The sequence below is a fragment of the Mustelus asterias genome, unplaced genomic scaffold, assembly GCF_964213995.1.
Source record: "Mustelus asterias unplaced genomic scaffold, sMusAst1.hap1.1 HAP1_SCAFFOLD_241, whole genome shotgun sequence".
In the NCBI taxonomy this organism is placed as follows: Eukaryota; Metazoa; Chordata; class Chondrichthyes; order Carcharhiniformes; family Triakidae; genus Mustelus; species Mustelus asterias.
In genome coordinates, this window is record NW_027590213.1 from 426,959 (window position 1) to 443,776 (window position 16,818).

Below are 16,818 nucleotides of genomic sequence, written 5' to 3' on the forward strand. Positions count from 1 at the left end.
TATCCCCAGTGTCCTGGCCAATATTTATCCCTCAATCAACATCACATCATCTGCTCATTTTCCCATTGCTGTTTGTGGGATCTTGCTGTGTGTAAATTGGCTGTGGCATTTCCTACATTACAACAGGGATTACACTTTAAAAGTATTTCATTGGCTGGAAAGCATTTTGGGACATCCTGTGGTTGTGAAAGGTGCTATAGAAATGCAAGTGTTGAAATTGAAGATTTCTGTTCTCTGATCTTGTTATCTGGAATTGAGTTGATTTCAGCCACTCCCAACTTACCATTGAATAAATTCACTTTGGTTCACACAAGACTTTCACCAATTCAGGCAAAGGCAGAATTCTCTGGATAGTAAATTTAAAAAGTTTATTCAATGAAAAAGGTTCACTGAACAACTTTAAAACATTGACTTTTACAGCTTCATGTGGGTGATCAGTCCGTAGAAGCGTAACCCTCTCTGGCTCCTTCTTTGACAGTAATTTCCTTGGAACTCAGCCTCGGGAGTTTTCAGTATTTGGCTCGCAAGGAAGACCTTCGGAACCTCTACTTCTATCCACAAAGTGACAATTACCTCACGTCAGAGTTGAGCCTGTTGTATCATGACAATTGGTCAATTTGGTCACCAGATTAATTTAATTGGATCCTCAATTACTGACACCACTTTCTCCCATTATCTTAGACAGGAATACAATAGAACTGGTTCATGCTGTCCCTTTATCTGATTCTGTACAATCCCTTATTCACACAGTTTCAAATGTTGAGGCTAATCTGATCTTGAAGGTCTCTCGTCAGTACATTTATCCTCATTGCAAAATCTTTATATACACAGCAATTAAACTCTTACAGCAAATAAAACTCAATCTTTTACAATAACTACTGATTCATTATTGATTCATTAATTGCAACTCAATTAAGACTTAGTACTTATTTTTTTATGGGTATTGCCAGCATTTATTGCGTTGGTGTGATGACACAGCCCTGCTTGACCAGTTTTCACTCATATTGTGTGCAGTTCCGGTCACCTCACTACAGGAAGGATGTGATTGCTCTCGAGGGGGTGGAGAGGAGATTCACCAGGATGTTGCCTGGGATGGAGCAGTTGAGCTATAAGGAGAGTCTCGATAGGCTCAGATTGTTTTCTTTAGAGCAGAGGAGACTGAGGGGGGGACCTGATTGAAATGTATAAGATTATGAGAGGTATGGACAGGGTGGATAGGAAGCACCTGTTCTCCTTTGTTGAAGGGTCAGTAACAAGGGGGCATCATTTTAAGGTGAGGGGCAGGAGGTTTAGAGGGGATTTGAGGAAAAATGTTTTCACTCCGAAGATGGTGGGAGTCTGGAATACACGGTCTGGGAGTTTCCTGGCAGGAAACTCCACAGCTTTTTAAAAGCACATGGATGAGCACTTGAAATGTCAAAATATATGGCCCAAGTGCTGGAAAGTGGGATTAGTGTCAATTTAGTACAGTTTTGTCAGTGCAGATTCAATGGGACGAAGGTCCTCTTCTGTTCTGCATGACCGCAAGACTGATGAACTCGCTGGTGTGTCTGCAGATGGGATGACTGACTGAATCCCTTCCCACACACAGCGCAGGTGAATGGTTTCTCCCTGGTGTGAACTCGCTGGTGTGTCTGCAGTTGGGATGACTGAGTGAATCCCTTCCCACACACAGCGCAGGTGAATGGTCTCTCCCCCGTGTGAACTCGCTGGTGTTTCTGCAGGTTGGATGATGAACTAAATCCCTTCCCACACTGAGGGCAACTGAATGGTTTCTCCCCAGTGTGAGTCCGCTGGTGTTCCAGCAAGTGGGATGACCTTTTAAATGTCTTTGTGCAGTGATAGCAGCTGAATGGTCTCTCCTCAGTGTGAATGCGCTGGTGCACCAACAGTTCCCGAGAGCTTTTGAAATCCCTCCCACAGTCAGAGCATTTAAAGGGTCTCTCCTGGGTGTGAGTGACATTGTGTTTCAACAGGCCGGGCAACTGAGTGAATCCCTTCCCACACACAGAGCAGGTGAATGGCCTCTCCCCAGTGTGAACTCGCTGATGGCTCTGCAGATCAATTAACTGAGTGAATCCCTTCCCACACTGAGAACAGGTGAATGGCCTCCCCGCACTGTGAACACGCTAGTGTCTCCGCAGGCTTGATGACGCACTGAATCCTTTCCCACACACAGAGCAATTGAACGGCCTCTCCCCAGTGTGAACTCGCTGGTGGCTCTGCAAATCAATTAACTGAGTGAATCCCTTTCCACACACAGAGCAGGTGAAAGGTCTCTCCCCAGTGTGAAATTGCTGGTGTCTCCATAGATTGGATAACTGAGTGAATCCCTTATCACACGCAGAGCATGTGAACGGCCTCTCCCCAGTGTGCACTCGCTGGTGTCTCTGCAGAACAATTAACTGAGCAAATCCCTTTCCACAAACAGAGCAGGTGAATGGTCTCTCCCCAGTGTGACTGCGCCAGTGAATTTCCAGCTGAGATGGAGATATAAATCCTTTCCCACAGTCCCCACATTTCCACGGTTTCTCCATGATGCGGGTGTCCTTGTGAATCTCCAGGTTAAACAATCAGTTAAATCTCACACAGAACACGGGTACAGTTTCTCCCCGCTGTGGAAGCTGTGATGTATTTTCAGGCTGTGTAACTGGTTAAAGTTCTTTCCACACTCAGTACACTGGAACACTCTCACTCGGGTGTCTCTGTGTCTTGGTCCTTTTCTAGTCACATTTATGTTAAAGAAAAACTTCTGAAACAAACAGAACAGAATAAGATTTCTCCTTCTCGATTCAAAGGCCAATGATATTCGGGTCCCAATGAATTGTTGGCTCTGTCTGATCTTTGACTTGACTTCCGTCTGTAAATCCTCACTTTGACATCCTGTAAAATGAATTTACAAACGTCATCACTATCAGAGCAGAAGAGAAATTCAGAACAGACAATTCTAGTTTCTGTGGAACATTCTTTCCTCTCTCATTCCCCAAAGGCTGTGAATCTCCATCCCACACACTCTCCCTCCATTCTCATTCTGCTGTATCTAATATTCACCCTCCCAATTCTCCTGAAGGTGCTGATTGAGGCTGATTGACAGATCCATGCTCACTGCTTCCTGTCCTGGACACAGAGAGCTGGAAATCTCCATGCAGGCGGCCAGACAGATAAATGTCTATCTGACTGGACTAACAATGTGTGGAATGTACAGACTGGATTCACTTCCTGTCCCTTCAGTTGCTGCAAGTCCCCAGTTTCCCCCAGAATGAGAAAATAAATAGAAAGGGGGAGAAAATAAAGTGTTTTACTCACAGGAGGGAGTTTTAGTGTTTCTGAAACTCCATCTTCATTCACACAAAGCCCGCGCGTTGATTGGCTGGAGGAGCAGAGTCCTTCCGGTCCTCCAACTTTTTCCATTGGTCAATACCTCAATATGAAGGTCAAGGGGCGGGCTCTCCTTCGCACATGCGCAGCTTCTCCTCTCCCTTGGACATGCGCAGTCCCGGGCCGCCCGCCGCGCGACGGATAGAGCACTTTCTGCAGCGCGAGGGAGTGTGGGAGGTGCAGCCGCCATTACGCATCCGGACCGCAGTCTCCAAAACCCTGGGACTGGAATGGAAAGTGGGGCGCAGTGACTCCGCCCTTTTACAAAGTACACATGGGGTATCACTGGATTGGATTGGAACGTCACCTTATCGCAAAACAGGTTGTTAACTTTAGGTGGAACGATTTAGAGAACTGGGTGACATATTGGGGAGGGTAATCGGTGAGTATGAGACTGAAGTCGAGAGTCAGCACCTTCAGGGGAGGAAAATTGGAGAAAAAACAAGAGGAGGATAGTAGGATGACTTAATGTTACAATCAATAGGTCTGCGTGGATTTCCCCCGGGGCTCCGCTTTCCTCCCACAGTCTGAAAGACGTGCTGGTTAGGTGCATTGACCCGAACCGGCGCTGGAATGTGGCGACTAGAGGAATTTCACAGTAACTTCATTGCAGTCTTAATGTAAACCTTGCTTTTGACTAATAAATAAACTTTACTTTAGGAAGGAGGGAGTGTGTGGGGACAGAGATTTATAATTTGAGATGAAGAAGGATTTTCTGTGAGAACTAGATTTGTCAGTTCCGGATTTCTATCCTGTAATCACAGTGATGACTTGATGATGTCAACCCTATCACACCCATTAAAGTCCCTATCAGGTCAGTCTTCAGCCTTCTCTTTCCTGGAGAAATTATCCCCAGCCGGTTCAATCTATCCTGTGACTTAAACACACTCAGCTCTGCTAACATCCTTGTGAATCTTTTTTGAACTTTAATAGAGCTCTTCTGTCAGTTTTAAAGGGATATACTATTAATATTTAAACTCAATTTGGTTTGGTTACAACAGCATGGTAACTCAGTTCCATATTGACGCTCTGAATGCTTTAATTTGAAAGGGACTTAACCATCAAGAAAAGCATCTGAAATAACAAATGAGTTGAAATTTATTTTAAAAAAGGGTACAATGATGAACTACACAAGCGACTTTTATCACTTCAAATGGGTGGCCACCCCTGTAGAAATATGAATTTTCCTCAGGTTCCTGATCCAAAGGCGATTTCCCAAAATCCTGCCCCAGGGGCATTCAGTACCTCCACAACCAGAGTCCAACCTGCAAAGCCCAAGTTCACTCACAAATCCCACTGAGCATTCTAACACAGCTCTCAGCTGCAATACGGATATCAATGCTGTACTGTTAGTCAGAATACAAAACATTGGTCTAAAATTCCTATCTTACCGATATAGGTTTATTATTAAAACTTCACCCAAGGTTTGTCTGTAATCTAGAAACTGTTTGTTCCTCAAACAAGTAAACAACCTTGCTGCTATTAGAACCTTGATGTAGAATATTTGACAAACATGTGATTTTACTCTAATGCAGGGGTGTTACATCTATCACCCCTTTTACTAAATCATAAGAACATAAGAACATAAGAAATAGGAGCAGGAGTAGGCCATCTAGCCCCTCGAGCCTGCCCCGCCATTCAATAAGATCATGGCTGATCTGAAGTGGATCAGTTCCACTTACCCGCCTGATCCCGATAACCCCTAATTCCCTTACCGGTCAGGAATCCATCTATCCGTGATTTAAACATATTCAACGAGGTAGCCTCCACCACTTCAATGGGCAGAGAATTCCAGAGATTCACCACCCTCTGAGAGAAGAAATTCCTCCTCAACTCTGTCCTAAACCAACCCCCCTTTATTTTGAGGCTGTGCCCTCTAGTTCTAGTTTCCTTTCTAAGTGGAAAGAATCTCTCCAGCTCTACCCTATCCAGCCCCTTCATTATCTTATAGGTCTCTATAAGATCCCCCCTCAGCCTTCTAAATTCCAACGAGTACAAACCCAATCTGCTCGGTCTCTCCTCATAATCAACACCCCTCATCTCCGGTATCAACCTGGTGAACCTTCTCTGCACTCCCTCCAAGGCCAATATATCCTTCTGCAAATAAGGGGACCAATACTGCACACAATATTCCAGCTTGGCCTCACCAATGCCCTGTACAGATGCAGCAAGACATCTCTGCTTTTATATTCTATCCCCCTTGCGAAAAAGGCCAACATTCCATTTGCCTTCTTGATCACCTGTTGCACCTGCAGACTGGGTTTTTGTGTCTCATGCACAAGGACCCCCAGGTCCCTCTGCACAGCAGCATGTGGTAATTTCTTTCCATTTAGATAATAATCCAATTTGCTATTATTTCTTCCAAAGTGAATAACCTCGCATTTGTTAACGTTATACTCCATCTGCCAGATCCTCGCCCACCCACTCAGCCTGTCCAAATCTCTCTGCAGACCTTCTACGCCCTCCACACGATTCACTTTTCCACTTATCTTTGTGTCGTCTGCAAACTTTGTTACCCTACACTCACTCTGTTACCCTAATTCACTCTGACATTTCCCCCCTTTTGTTCATTGGCCTTGTCCAAGGTAGCCAACTTCCTTTCCCTTTACAATCTTCTTCTCATAACTAATTTTTAGATATAATTGAAGCAGTATAATTGGATATAAAAGCAGTGATAACATATAATTACTATACAAATTGCATAGACTTAAAAAAATTCTCAAGCTGTCCCTTCACCTGTATCCATCTTGTAATTAATTCTGATTATGTATTATTTCTCCCTCCCCTTCATTTGACCTAATCGAAAATTCCATTTAATTTGTTCTTACAGTCAGTTTCTGTATGGAGTATGTGTCAGTGCCTTTATCATTTCAAAGTGATTTCTTACTCTTCAGACCATATTAACCATTTTATGTCATTTAGTCAAGTAGCTGAGAAAGTCCCATTTAATCATAGAATCATGACAACGCAGAAGGTGGCCCATCGAGTCTGCACAGACCACAATCCCATCCAGGCCATATCCCCATAACCCCACTTATTTACCCTGCTAGTCCAGCTGGCAATAAGGCACAATTTACTATGGCCAATCAACCTAACCCGCACATCTTTGGATGAAGGCAAGAAACCGGAGCACCTAAAGGAAACCCACGCAGACACGAGGAGAATGTGCAAACTCTATACAGGCAGTCATCCGAGACTGGAATTGAATCCGGGTCCTTGGCGCTGTAAGGGAGTAGTGCTAACCACTGTGACACCGGACTGCCCTTCATTTTTCAGTGCAGCTGCACCGTGTACTCTCGGATGTTAGTTAATTCCCAATTTACAAACCACTTCTGCAATCTCACATCGGTGTTCCAATCCCTTCTTTAATTCTCTGTTGGAATCTCACCTTCATAAGCCATCTTCACTCATTTCCCTCCCTGTTAAATGTTGTCACTCATTTTCTTTTAAACCAGAGTGTGTTCTTTTGTCCTGCTTGTTGGCATCTCTCTGCCCTCTCCCACAAATCATTGTTTTGCATTTGTGGAAGGTCCATCAGGTCTTTTGGGATTGTGCTGTGTATTTTACCAAATAGTTTCATCATCCTGGATGCCACTGTCTTACAAAGGATGCACCATTCAGTAATTCTGTCAGAATCTTCAGAAGAAAATCCAAAGTCAGGTGTATGTCTTTGCTTGTTTCCTCCTGTACAGTCCCAATGTCTCAGATGGAGGCCAGATTATCAAATTCAGTTCTCTCAAATAATTCATAGACAAAGAAACAAGTATCTCCAAGAGAAAACTGTCACCTCATTCATCTCACCTCGACTTCCCTTTCACTCAAATCTTCATAAACACCCAAATATATGGATTCCTTTAAACTACACTTTTAGGAGTTCTCGAGAATCTTTAGAGTTAAATAAATCATTAAATATTCTCATAATATCTTTTAACAGAAACCAAACATTTCTGTTTGATTCCAGGCATTATCAACTTTGTTCTTTCCCTTAAACACCAGGTAATTTCCATTTTAAATGCTTGAAATAGCAACTCATGTCAGATATTTATCAATTCCAATCTCAAAAGCAGGCTTGTTGGCTTTCTGAAAAGTAAAGTCTTTTATTCTCTGTTTTAATTCTCAAAACTGTTGACTTCACTCAGAGCTGGAAAACATCATCACCTGTTTAAAAAACACAAACAATCCATCTGGCTCTGGCCAAGATCCCAGTGAGTTAATGTGTCCAATCACAGGTTACATTAAAAAACAAAGGCTGTGTGGAGATTTATAAAAATGAGCTGTCTGCTGAAAGGGTTAACTTCTCTGTGGAACCGAGAGAGGCGGGGAGTGGGCAGAGGAAACTTGGCAATTGCATCAACTTACATAATTTAAAAAACTTCTCTCGTGTTATTTTCTTCAATTTTGTTCAAATTTCATCTCTTTTATCTATCCTTTTTTGAACACCAATTTCAATTTTCAATATTTTCCACTTAATCAAAGTTGAAAGAAATACTTTGTGAAATGTGTTGTTAACCGAATCTCAACAATTTTAACTCGGATGTTTTGGAAAGTTGGAACTGGTTTGCTGCCAAACTGCAGCCTGATCTTTGTGTTTTGGGAGCAAATTGGCCTTCACAATTCTAACCTTGAACAACTTAATTTCAAACCCAAATACATTCCTTTCACATTTTAGTACAGTCTGAATTTATTTCAAACAGAAACACACGGCAGTTCAAATTAAATTAATTTTTATTCCCTTTCCAAACTAATTCTTCGAATCTGTGATGCTTGCAAACAACGCCCTGCCTCAACAATTATGACTCAAATGTACAGCATTCCTTCAACTGGGCAAACCAACTTGGAGTAAGCGTTGTGGATCATGATGGTGCAGAAGTCATGGCTAACCTCACACACCTGCATTCCCTTATCAGACAGGAAAGGCAGAGGAGAGGGGGGAGTGCTTGCAGTGATTCTTTTTTTGGAGAAAACAACTACATCTACTCACTGGTGACTGATTTGTGTCTCAGGTTGTTTGATTTCAGCTATACACGGGGATTGGTCTGTCTCAGGGAGGTGTCTCTTTGTGGCTGAATTAACTTCCTCAAAGTCCCCACGGCATTTTCTAACTCTTCACTTGATCTGATATTTTCTGACTGTAAATCAATATCTTGTTCCAGAGTTTGGCCGAACAGCAGTAGATTTTTCTGAGCTCCACTCACCCTATCATCTGCCCCCTGTTCCCAATGTAACTGATTGTCCAGGTCAGACGTGCTCTCCTGCCAGCAATCAGCTCCATTCTGCAGCTTATCCACCAGTTCCCTCAACTCTTTATATTTTGTACTCAGCTGTGAGGCAACAGGTTTCCAATGTAACTGTAAATTAATTTATTCTGGACTTTTTCCAACTCACGATTTCCTTTCTGAATCTCTTTAGAAAACCTATCAAGGACCCGCTCGTAATCTCCGTCACATTCTTCTCCACCTCCCAGGGTATCTTTTGCTCCTGATGCCATTGACTCCATTGTCAAACTGTCAGTCACATTGTAGCAGATGCCAAAGCCATTGTTGTATTTGTTTTTTTGAGGCAGCAGTGCTCACCACTGTGTCACTGGATGGAATGCTGGCACAGTGGAAAGAAACATAGAAACTAGATGCAGGAGTAGGCCATTCGGCCCTTTGAGCCTGCTCCACCATTCATCTTCATCATGGCTGATCATCGAATTCAATATCCTGATTCCCCAATTCCTTCCATATCCCTTGATCCCTTTAGCCCCAAGAGCTATATTTCATATCTTCTTGAAATAAGACAATGTTTTGGCCTCAACTATAGGGTGACATGGTGGCACAGTGGTTAGCACTGCTGCCTCACAGCGCCAGGGACCCATTTAATTCCAGCCTTGGGTGAGTGTCTGTGTGGAGTTCGCATGTTCTCCCTGTGTCTGCGTGGGCTTCCTCCGGGTGCTCCAGTTTCCACCCACAGACCAAAGATGCCCAGGTTCAGTGGATTTGCAATGTTGAATTCCCTCTTCGTCTCCCAAGCTGTGCGGGTTAGATAGGTTAACACAGTAAGAAGTTTAACAACACCAGGTTAAAGTCCAACAGGTTTATTTGGTAGCAAAAGCCACACAAGCTTTCGGAGCTGCAAGCCCCTTCTTCAGGTGAGTGGGAATTCTGTTCACAAACAGAGCTTATAAAGACACAGACTCAATTTACATGAATAATGGTTGGAATGCGAATACTTACAACTAATCAAGTCTTTAAGAAACAAAACAACATGAAGTGGCAAAGAAGTGGCAGATGGAATACAATGTGGAAAAGTGTGAGATTATGCACTTGGGTAGGAGGAATGGAGGCATAGACTATTTCCTAAATGGGGAAATGTTTCAGAAATCAGAAGCACAAAGGGACTTGGGAGTCATTGTTCAAGATTCTCTTAAAGTTAACGTGCAGGTTTAGTTGGCAGTTCGGAAGGCAGATGCAATGTTAGCATTCATGTCAAGAGGGTTAGAATACAAGAGCAGCGATGTACTTCTTAAACTGTATAAGGCTCTGGTCAGACCCCATTTGGAGTGTTGTGAGCAGTTGTGAGCCGCACATCTAAGGAAGGATATGCTGGTCTTGGAAAGGGTCTGGAGGAGCTTCACAAGAATGATCTCTGGAATGAAGATCTTGTCGTATGAAGAATGGTTGAGGACTCTGGGTCTGTACTCATTGGAGTTTAGAAGGATGAGTGGGGATCTTATTGAAACTTAGTAGGAAAAACTAGAACCAGAGGGCACAACCTGAGGCTAAAGGGATGATCCTTTAAAACAGAGATGAGGAGGAATTTCTTCAGTCAGAGAGTGGTGAATCTTTGGAACTCTTTGCCGCAGAAGGCTGTGAAGGTCAGTTCATTGAGTGTCTATAAGACAGAGATAGATAGGTTCTTGATTAATAAGGGGATCAGGGGTTATGGGGAAAAGGCAGGAGAATGGGGATGAGAAAAATATCAGCCATGATTGAATAGCGGAGAAGACTCGATGGGTCTGGTGGCCTATTTCTGCTCCGATGTCTTATGGTCTAAGCTCACAACTCCTTGATTAAAATAAGATACAAGATCCTTCATTCCCCTTCATTATAACTTAACCTTTTTTTAGCCAACTTCCAAAGCCTGATTTTATAGGAAACATCAAGTCTTTGTTGATTTAAAATCCCAAACATGTTGCCAGCTGCAAAATCTTTGTTCTTTATCTGGGGTTGAGGTGACAACACGATAAAATCCTCACAGTTCTTCCAAATTCCTCCAGGCTCTGCTTAAAATTTCCACATTTAACTGGTTCCCATAAATCCTCAATCAAAAACTAAAATAGACACATGAGTTTCCAGGTGATTTACAAAGAAATGAACCGTCTGCTGAAAGGGTTAACTTTTCTCCAGAACCTAAAGGGGTCGGGAGTGAGCAGAAAAAACTTGGCCCACAATTACTTCACTTTACATATGATGGGGGTTTTTCTCGGAGGCGAAGTATTGAGCTGAACCCAGTTAATACAAAGATTTGCAAAAGACAGTATACGGGTTAAAGACATTATTTATTGACTAACACGCGCTGGAAGAAAGGCAGCTGGGCAGTCCAACTCCTTTCTAAAGTTACAATACATTGGCCGTGTAGTTATACTATTTTGAAAGTTCATTTCACCCGCCCACTCTGTCATCCTAACTGGATGCTCCAATCGTGTTCGTGCACAATATTTACCTTGGCCAATAACATCCTATCTTCTGGAAGAATGGAAATTCATTGGTCTGTAGAATCTGAAAGTTCCTGCCCACTGTTACTTTGCAACTTTCACTTACATAGGTCCATAGGGTTCAAAGGTTGCTTTCTAACTGACTCTCAGCAACTTCTATTACATAGCTTAGAGGGTTCAAAAGTTCCTTTCCACTGTCTGCTGAGCCATCCCTTATCAGTAAAAAATGAATAATTCTATTCATTCTAGTGTCTGGGAAGCGTTTACTTTTATAACTCATACTGATAAAAACTGTGCTCTGTGGCTTCACTCTTCTGACAGAATGTGGCCTGTCTCACTCAGCTTTTATCCCATTATGCTTTAGGGCAGTCTGCAGTTTGGCCAAGGTGTACATTTTAGTCCAAAAAGTACACATTTAAATTCTCTACCACTGGTTATATCATAGAAACCCTACAGTGCAGAAGGAGGCCATTCGGCCCATCGAGTCTGCATCGACCACAATCCCACCCAGGCCCTATCCCCACATATTTACCCACTAATCCCTCTAACCTACGCATCCCAGGACTCTAAGGGGCAATTTTTAACCTGGTCAATCAACCTAACCCGCACATCTTTGGACTGTGGGAGGAAACCGGAGCACCCGGAGGAAACCCACGCAGACACGAGGAGAATGTGCAAACTCCACACAGACAGTGACCCGGGCCGGGAATCGAACCCAGGACCCTGGAGCTGTGAAGCAGCAGTGCTAACCACTGTGCTACCGTGCCGCTTTTAAACTTCATCTATTAATTTTTTTGTTATATTCCTCAACCTATTTTAATTTGATCAGTTTTTGTTAGGGATGGGTAATTTCTGTTCTTTATAAACTGGTTCACTTATTTTGTTAATTCTACACGGGCTCGGAGAATCAGAACCCAGACTCTATCATCCTTATCCTTTTTCTCCTTTTGTCACCACTTTCTCTCTGTCTTGCAGGAGGATCGTGGGGATTCCAATCAGACCAAATCATTTATTATAAAAGTAAAACAAAAACAGAAAATGCTGGAAAATCCCAGCAGATCTGACAGCTATGTATCTCTATGCAGACAGTACCTTTGTATAATATAAATAAGGCACGTTGTGGTCCTTATTCTACGTTAGTCTAAGTCAGTCCACCCTGTTTCAATAGCTTTTATTAGTTTTTAATCTCAAGGTATTCTGAACCCCTCTGACAAAATAACTTCAAAAAACTTAAAGTTTATAATTAGTCTCAAGTAAGCTTACATTAACACTGCAATGAAGTTACTGTAAAAAATCCCCTCTCTAACAACAAAAGAAACTTGATTTTAAACTTCATCTATTAATTTTTTTGTTATATTCCTCAACCTATTTTAATTTGATCAGTTTTTTGTTAGGGATGGGTAATTTCTGTTCTTTATAAACTGGTTCACTCATTTTGTTAATTCTACATGGGCTCGGGAATCAGAACCCAGACTCTATCATCCATATCCTTTTTCTCCTTTTGCCACCACTTTCTCTCTGCCTTGCGGGAGGATCGTGGGGATTCCAATCAGACCAAATCATTTATTATAAAAGTAAAACAAAAACAGAAAATGCTGGAAAATCCCAGCAGATCTGACAGCATCTGTAGGGAGAGAATAGAGCCAACGTTTCAAGTCTGGATGACCCTTCATGAGAGCTCCTATGAAGTGTCATCCAGACTCAAAATGTTGGCTCTATTCTCAAATCATTTTATCGATAAGTTTCTTGTTCTTAGTTTCCAAAAGACTGGTAAGAAATCTGTCCGGTCCCTACTCGAGCTCTGAATTTTTCACTGGCCATGCTTGGGTTGGATTATAACGATTAGAATCCACTCTTAGAGGTCCACTTTTCAGTCCAGTGCTACTTGGAGTGTACCGTCACTTCACCGACTACCGGGTCACAAGTCCCTCCCAGTTCTTATCACAAATCTATGATAAAATAATTTAAGCAATGCCTGAGAACGTTTCTTAATCTACCTACCACCGTTTGTTGATTGATCAGACCCCCTTTTTACAGATTCGGATATCTCAGCCGCTGAATATCAGCTGGTTATTCATAGATTCATAGAATCCTACAGTGCAAAAGGAGGCCATTTGGCCCATCGAGACTGCACTGACTACAATCACGCCCAGGCCCTATCCCCCATGCATTTACCCTAGCTAGTCCCCCTGAGACTAAGGAGCAATTTAGCATGGCCAATCCACCTAACCCGCACATCTTTGGACTTTGGGAGGAAACCGGGGCACCCGCAGGAAACGGGGACATGGGGAGAATGTGCAGACTCCACACAGACAGTGACCCAAGGCAGGAATCGAACCCGGGTCTCTGGCGCTGTGAGCCAGCAGTGCTAACCACTGTACCACCGTGCCGCCCCAGTTTAATTCCCCAGTTTAATTCTAACTCATTCTGAGTAAATATTCTCACCAGCTCCTCTGTTGGGGCCCTGTTAAGCAGCTTTAATGGTCCGTGATTGCAGAAACTGTGCAGTCACAGGAATGTGGTCAAGATAGTCCAGTCCCAGAATGCCTCACATTCAATCTGCTGTCCTTCAATTATCACAGAATATGTGGCTGTATGTAGCTGCCTCAGCCACGATCAGCGCCAACACTGCCTTCCTGAACTGCTACAATGCCTCAGGTGTAAGTACACCCACCGTGCTGTTAGGGAGGGATTTCCAGCTACACATTCCTGACAAGATTCTGACAGGTTTAGATAAGGTGGACAAAGAAAAGCTGTTCCCATTAGCTGATGGGACAAGGACAAGAGGGCACAGATTTAAAGTTTTGAGTCAGAGATACAGGGGGGGATGTAAGGAAGAATATTTTGATGCAGTGAATGGTAATGACCTGGAACTCGCTGCCTACGAGGGTGGAGGAAGTGGAGACAATAAACAATTACAAAGGAAATTGGATGGGCATTTGGGGGGGTTCCAAACAGAAATCCTTACCAATTATCTCTGAACTTCCTAACACCCGGTCACTCTGTGATCCTTGTGAAATTTGAAACCATGTATTCACAACAAGACTCAAAGAGCATGAGCCCACTGGAGGCAAAGTCGTGAGACCGGCCAGTCCAGGAGAAAGAAACCCCCCGACCCTCCCCATTGACCAACTGTGAGAATGAACAAAATGCAGTCCTGGATGTAATTGAGAGCAGAAACAATAACAGCAGAATCCAATCCCTGGAATCACTCATGAACTTGTTGGTGTCTCAGCAGCTGGGATGAAACTCTGAATCCCTTCGCACACTGAGAGCAGGTGAATGGTCTCTCCCCAGTGTGAACTCGCTGGTGCTTCCGCAGGTTGGATGAATGAGTGAATCCCTTCCCACACTGAGAGCAGGTGAATGGTCTCTCCCCAGTGTGAACTCGCTGGTGTGTCTGCAGGGTGGATAACTGACTGAATCCCTCCCCACACTGAGAGCAAGTGAATGGTCTCTCCCCAGTGTGAACCCGCTGGTGTTTCCGCAGGTTGGATAACTGACTGAATCCCTTTGCACACTGAGAGCAGGTGAATGGTCTCTCCCCAGTGTGAACTCGCTGGTGTATCTGCAGGCTGGATAAATTAGTGAATTCCTTCCCACACTGGGAGCAGGTGAATGGCCTCTCCCCAGTGTGAACTCGCTGGTGTGTCTGCAGGCTGGACAACTGACTGAATCCCTTCCCACACTGAGAGCAGGTGAACGGCTTCTCCCCAGTGTGAACTCGCTGGTGTGTCTGCAGGTGGGATAATTGAGTGAATCCCTTCCCACACTGAGAGCAAGTGAACGGCCTCTCCCCAGTGTGAACTCGCTGGTGTCTCCGCAGGTGGGATATTTCATTGAATCCCTTGCCACACTGAGAGCAGGTGAACGGCCTCTCCCCAGTGTGAACTCGCTGGTGTCTCCTCATGCGGGAAGATTCACTGAATCCCTTCCCACACTGAGAGCAGGTGAACGGCCTCTCCCCAGTGTGAACTCGCTGGTGTGCCCGCAGGTTGGATGAATCACTGAATCCCTTCCCACAGTGAGAGCAGGTGAACGGCCTTTCCCCAGTGTGAACTCGCTGGTGCTTCCACAGGTTGGATGAATGAGTGAATCCCTTCCCACACTGTGAGCAGGTGAATGGTCTGTCCCCAGTGTGAACTCGCTGGTGTGTCCGCTGCTCGGATAACTGACTGAATCCCTTCCCACACTGAGAGCAGGTGAGCGGCCTCTTCCCAGTGTGAACTCGCTGGTGTGTCCGCAGGTGGGATATTTCACTGAATCCCTTGCCACATTGAGAGCAGGTGAATGGCCTCTCTCCAGTGTGACTGCGCCAATGAACTTCCAGTTCTGATGGGTATCTGTATCTCTTCCCACAGTCCCCACATTTCCATGGTTTCTCCATGGTGCAGTGTCCTTGCCTCTCTCTTTGGTGTACAATCAGTTGAAGCCTCGTTAACACACACAACACGAGTGCAGTCTCTCCCCACTGTTAATGGTGTGATCTGTATTCAGCTCTTTAGTCAATGCACTTGAACACTCTCATTTGATTGTGGCAGTGTGTTGGTCCTTTTCCAGTCAAACTGACATTTAAAATCCTTTCAAATCGACAGACCAGACAATCATTTGTCCTTCTAGATTCAAAAGCTAATGATATTCAGGTCCCAAGGAATATGACTCTGTCAGATCTAGATGTGACGATTGAGATTTCTGCCTGTGATTCCTCTTTCAATATCCTGTAAAACAAGTTTGCAAACGTCATCACTGTCAGTACAGGATAGAAATTCAGAACAGACAGTTCTAGTTTCTATGGAACATTCTTTCCTCTCTCATTCCCCAAAAGCTCTAAATCCCCATCCCACACACTCTCCCTCCATTCTCACTCTGCTGTATCTAATATTCACCCTCCCAATTCTGCTGAAGGTGCTGATTGAGGCTGATTGACAGATCCATGCTCACTGCTTCCTGTCCAGCACAGAAATAATAACAAATTGGAACTGCGATTGGCCACTTGGTCTATCGAGCCTTTTAAACCAGTCTGTGAGATCATTGGCTCATCTACCTCAGCATCATTCTCCCACCACTAAACCCATCTCCCTTGATTTCTTCAATATCTAGAAACCAATTGCTCTCTCTCTCTCTCTCCTGAAAATTCTTGATGACTGAGGCTCCACAGGCCGCCAGGGTAGAGAATTCCAAAGCTTCACCACATCCTTGAATCAGGAAATCCCTCGTCATCTTAGCTTTCTCTCCATTTCCCCATATGTTCCCCATAAGCCTTGACAGTCTTGTCAGTCAAAAATCAGTCTAACTCATCCTGGAATATATTTAATGATTCTCAACCTGCAATGATCCCTGTGGAAAGGAAATTCAAGAATAACAATTGCCTGAGGAGATGACTGGAAATATATAACGGAACTACGTTTCTATATTACAAGACTATAAATAATAATAAATGTATATTATTTCAGAGTCATAAATAATATATCTAATCTATATCATATAACAACACTCGACATGTCTCTATCCTATATTAATTTACTGTCCTCTTAAATGTCAGTAAGAAGTCTCACAACACCAGGTTAAAGTCCAACAGGTTTATTTGGCAGCAAAAGCCACACAAGCTTTCGGAGCGCTGCTCCTTCGTAATGTCAGCCATCTCCTGGGAAACAAACCCTTTAATTGTGAATATTAGGAAAGAGACCATCCTTTTAGCCAGACAAATAAATGTCTCAAGCTGAGGGAGCAAAGGATGTCAA

General features: G+C 43.6%; 2 protein-coding genes across 2 annotated transcripts in view; both read right to left on the reverse strand.

The window, feature by feature from the left end:
- LOC144485865 (uncharacterized) overlaps positions 1 to 16,818 on the reverse strand; it is a 65,034-nt gene that overhangs the window by 48,020 nt on the left and 196 nt on the right. The gene's annotated exons all lie outside the window — the stretch shown is intronic.
- On the reverse strand, positions 357 to 3,350 carry LOC144485873 (uncharacterized). The gene is made up of 2 exons (XM_078203950.1): positions 3,307 to 3,350; positions 357 to 2,883 (listed from the first exon to the last, which is right to left on the reverse strand). The coding sequence occupies exon 2, from the start codon at positions 2,535 to 2,537 to the stop codon at positions 2,130 to 2,132; it is 408 nt and encodes a 135-aa protein (XP_078060076.1). The 5' UTR covers positions 2,538 to 2,883; positions 3,307 to 3,350; the 3' UTR covers positions 357 to 2,129.

Coding starts and splice junctions, on each gene's coding strand:
- LOC144485873 (XM_078203950.1), bottom strand. CDS start 2,537: ATGGAGAAACCGTGGAAATGTGGGGACTGTGGGAAAGGATTTATATCT.